Source organism: Octodon degus, unplaced genomic scaffold (genome assembly GCF_000260255.1).
Source record: "Octodon degus isolate 3935 unplaced genomic scaffold, OctDeg1.0 scaffold00111, whole genome shotgun sequence".
In the NCBI taxonomy this organism is placed as follows: domain Eukaryota; kingdom Metazoa; phylum Chordata; class Mammalia; order Rodentia; family Octodontidae; genus Octodon; species Octodon degus.
In genome coordinates this window covers 10,080,992-10,085,413 of record NW_004524687.1, presented here as the reverse complement: position 1 = coordinate 10,085,413, position 4,422 = coordinate 10,080,992, and the positions used below count along the sequence as shown (strand labels likewise).

The following is a 4,422-nucleotide window of genomic DNA, read 5'->3' as shown; positions in this document are numbered from 1 at the left end:
GAGACTGGGCATGGTATTGTGCACCTATAATCCTAGCTTTTGGAAATCTGTAAACAGGCGGATCTAGTAGTGAGACTCTGAACATCCTGTAGAACCTCCCCTAAAAAAAAAATAAAATAAAAACCAGCAACAACAAAAACCCCATATGCCCATAAAGAGATGAATGGATAAAGAAAATGCGATATTTAAAATGGGAGTACTGGGCCAGGGACATGGCTCAGTGGGATAAGCTCTTCCCTGGCAAGTGCAAAGGCCTGAGCTCAATCCCCAGTTCCGTTAAAAACAACAACAAAAAAAAAGCTTTAGGGGGCCAGGGAGATAGCTCAGTGGAATAAAATGCAGTACTACTCTGCCATATAGAACAATTGAGCCATTTTTAGGTAACCAGTGCATCTTAAGGCCATCTTAAGTAAATCAGACAGACAAGTTTAAATATCATGTTGTTTCTCTTGTGTGTGAAATCCAAAGTGTGTTGATGAAAAAAATAGAGGATATCAGGAATCAGGAAGAACATGTTAAAATTGGAAGGGGAATAAAAGGGACAAGGTAGACTGGAAATGGGATTTAGTAAAAGAATGGAAGAGAAAACTGGAAATAGAGCTTTTGCAAATATGGGGTGAGAAATATTGGAGACAAAGCAATAGGAAAAAGGGAATACATATTTTGTACAGGTACAAATTCACTATGATGAATGTCATTATATATGACAAATAAGTAATAGTAGAAATTTAAAAAAGAAAAAATACAAATTTGAGAACAATTTATTTTTAAAACTGAATTTATAAATAGTTAATCCAGTGATTTACACTTCCTATACTAATACTTTAGGATATCTCATTTTAAATTATGGAGAAATAACTCACATCATGTTTTTATGACTTATTTGCATAGGTTCCAACTACAAAAAATGTTCAAATATTTTGAAACATGACTTACAACTATGAACTTTGTATAGGTGTTTGGATTTAATCTGATGTTCATTCTTACATGTACAAGCAAATACTTGTACACATCCCTTATATGAGCATTTTCTCAGAAGAGCATGCATTCATGTTGTGAGTTAATTCACAATTAATATAAGTATATACTCTGACACAAGTCTCTCCACTATGAAATGCCATGCTTGTATGAACCCATATGAAAATCCTTCAACATTCTGTGTTAACTGTGTGAATGTGTATGTTTCCTTAAATTATTAAAATCAGGACATTCTCACATTGTGGATGTAAGCTCTCTACTAGGAGTTGTCCCATGTACTTCAAAGTAAGTGGGAGAACTAAAGGGTTTTTCTTTTAATACATGTATGTGTCATCCTTCTCCTGTGAATCACTGTTTTAATGCATTGAGAAAAATTGTTTTCCATACTGATCACCAATATGCATGCTGTTCAATATGAATTCATTCATTTATATGACATCTGTGTGTACTGATTTTCATGACTTACCAAGAAAGTCATCTTCACTGAATATTCTTTCATGTCAGTGAAGGTTACATTTTAGTTTATTTGCTTTCAAATTTTAATGTCTGTTCATTATTTTCATGTAATTGAAAACTTTTCCACATTGCTTATATACATAGTTTCTCTTCCAGTGTGAGTCCTTTCATGTTTCTGACAACTACTTTTTGTCCTGAAATGTTTCCCACATTGCTTGCACATGTAGGGTTTATACCCAGAGTGAGTTCGTTCATGTCTTTGACAATAAATGTGTGTATTGAAAGCTTTCCCACATTGTTTACATATATAGGACTTCTCCCCATTGTGAATTTGTTCATGTCTTTGACAAAGAATGTGTGTTCTGAAAGCCTTCCCACACTGCTTACATACATAAGGTTTTTCCCCAGCATGAGTTTTTTCATGTTTTCGACAACAACTGTTTGTGCTGAATGCTTTCCCACACTGTTTACATGCATAGGGTTTCTCACCAGTGTGAATTCGTTCATGTATTTGACAGTAACTGTTTCTGGTGAAAGCTTTGCCACACTGCTTACACACATAGGGTTTCTCTCCAGTATGAGTTCTTTTATGTACTTGATAACTACCATGTGCATTGAAACCTTTTCCACATTGCTCACATATATAAGGTTTTTTCCCAATGTGAATTCTTTCATGTACTTGACAATTATCATGAGTGCTGAATGCCTTCCCACACTGCTTACATAAAAAGGGTTTTACCCCAGAGTGAATTTGTTCATGCCTTTGACAATGACTCTGTCTGCTGAAAGCTTTCCCACATTGCTTGCACACATAGGGTTTCTCCCCAGTGTGAGTCATTTCATGTTTTCGACAACAACTTCGTATGCTGAAAGCTTTCCCACATTGCTTACATATATATGGCTTCTCCCCAGTGTGCGTCCGTTCATGCATTTGACAATAACTGTGTGTGCTAAAAGCTTTCCCACACTGCTTACATACATAGGGTTTCACCCCAGTGTGACTTCTTTTATGTACTTCAAAACTATAATGTGCGCTGAAAGATTTCCCACATTGCTTACATATATATGGTTTATGTCCAATATGAGTTCTTTCATGTATTTGACAACTCCCATGTGTGCTGAATGGTTTCTCACAATACCTACATATAAATGGTTTTAACCCAGTGTGAGTTTGTTCATGTCGTTGACAATGACTGTATGTACTGAAAGCTTTCCCACATTGATTACATACATAGGGTTTCACCCCAGTGTGAGTCCTTTCATGTTTTCGACAACAACTGCGTGTGCTGAATGCTTTCCCACATTGTTTACATACATAAGGCCTCTCTCCATTATGAATACTTTCATGTACTCGACAACTACCACGTGTACTGAAAGCTTTCCCACACTGCTTACATACATAGGGTTTCTCCCCAGTGTGACTTCTTTCATGTTCTCGACAACTACCATGTGTGCTAAAAGCTTTCCCACATTGTTTACATGCGTAGGGTTTCTCACCAGTGTGAGTACGAGCATGTCTTTGACAAAGACTCTGTGTACTGAAAGCTTTCCCACACTGATTACATACATAGGGTTTCTCCCCAGTGTGAATTCTTTCATGGGCCCGAAAACAATTGTGTATCCTGAAAGCTTTCCCACATTGCTTACACACATATGGTTTTTGCCCAGTGTGAATTCTTTTATGTATCTGACAACTACCATGTGCACTGAAAGATTTTCCACATTCCTCACATACATAGGGTTTTTCACCAGTGTGAGTTCGTTCATGAATTTGACAATGAGTGTATGTTCTAAAAGCTTTTCCACATTGTTTACATGTATATGGTCTTTCATCAGTGTGAGTTTGTTCATGTCTTTGGCAAATGCTATGCATGCTAAAAGCTTTCCCACATTGCTTACAGACATAGGGTTTCTCACCGGTATGAGCTTTCTCATGTATTTGGCAATAACTGTGTGTACTGAAAGCTTTCCCACAGTGTTTACAGATATAAGGTTTCTTCCTGTTGTGAGTTCTTTCATGATTATCAAATAAAATGCTATTAGTAAAGGATTTCCCACAATGTTTACATATATAGGATCTTCCTCCAGTATTAACTCTTTCATGTATCTGAATATCATGTTGAGAGTTAAAACCATTTCCACATTGTGTACCTATACAGGTAGTCACTGTATTATGATTTCTTTCACAAATTTGAACACAGCTGGCTGTACTAAGGGCTTTTACATCTTGCTCAGATTTAAAAGTCTTCTCTTCAGTGTTAGTTCTTTCACTGCAACCACAACTGAAATTTCCACATTGCTTATATTTATGTGGTTCCTCTTCTGGATTTGTCTTTGCATGTGTTTGAAAGGACTGCTTGTCAGTAAAAATGTTTCCATGCTTGTCACAGTTCAACAGTTTCTCTTCAAATCCCGGATACTCATATGATTCTAATTCAGTGGTAGCTGGGATGGGCACAGTGAGTGCAGAATGACCAATCAGGAGATTTCTAAAGATGAGGCTTTCACTTGCTTCTGGACCAAATGGTTTCACATTTATCCCATTATCTGGAGTCAGAAAAACTGCTTCTTCATGTTGATATACTTTGTATTTACAGCATTTCTTCATTTCTTCACTTCTGTAAAAGCAAAAAGCAACACAGCAACCGGTCACCACAAATAAAAGTGTCTTTTCAATTGTGAGTCATCACTAGAACAGATTCGATGTTCTTGAAGAATATTTAATAACATGTGCATTGAGCCCTTTATTTTTTATTATTTTTTAAATTTTTTTATTAATTTTAATGAGAAAGAAATAGCAATGAGACAGTTTCAAAGCAGGTTAGTGGGACAATTACAATAATTAATACATTGTATACGGTTGTCTTCATAGTAGTTATTCAGAGTACAAGATGCAGGCATGATATCTTGTATAAATAATATTAGTACAAATCTTTCTTCTCGTTGAACTAAGAGAAAGTGGCTGTATATCTATCCTAAATATTTTTG

General features: G+C 36.0%; 1 protein-coding gene across 3 annotated transcripts in view; it reads right to left on the bottom strand.

Moving 5' to 3' along the window:
* Positions 1–803: 803 nt before the first annotated feature.
* Positions 804–4,422, bottom strand: part of LOC101570461 (zinc finger protein 709-like) — a 64,883-nt gene continuing 61,264 nt past the window's right edge. For all 3 annotated transcript variants that reach the window (XM_023699105.1, XM_023699107.1, XM_023699106.1), the window contains exon 4: positions 804–4,052. In XM_023699105.1, coding sequence (XP_023554873.1) covers positions 1,538–4,052 — 2,515 coding nt within the window. In that variant the 3' untranslated portion in view covers positions 804–1,537. The remainder of the gene's footprint in view (positions 4,053–4,422) is intronic.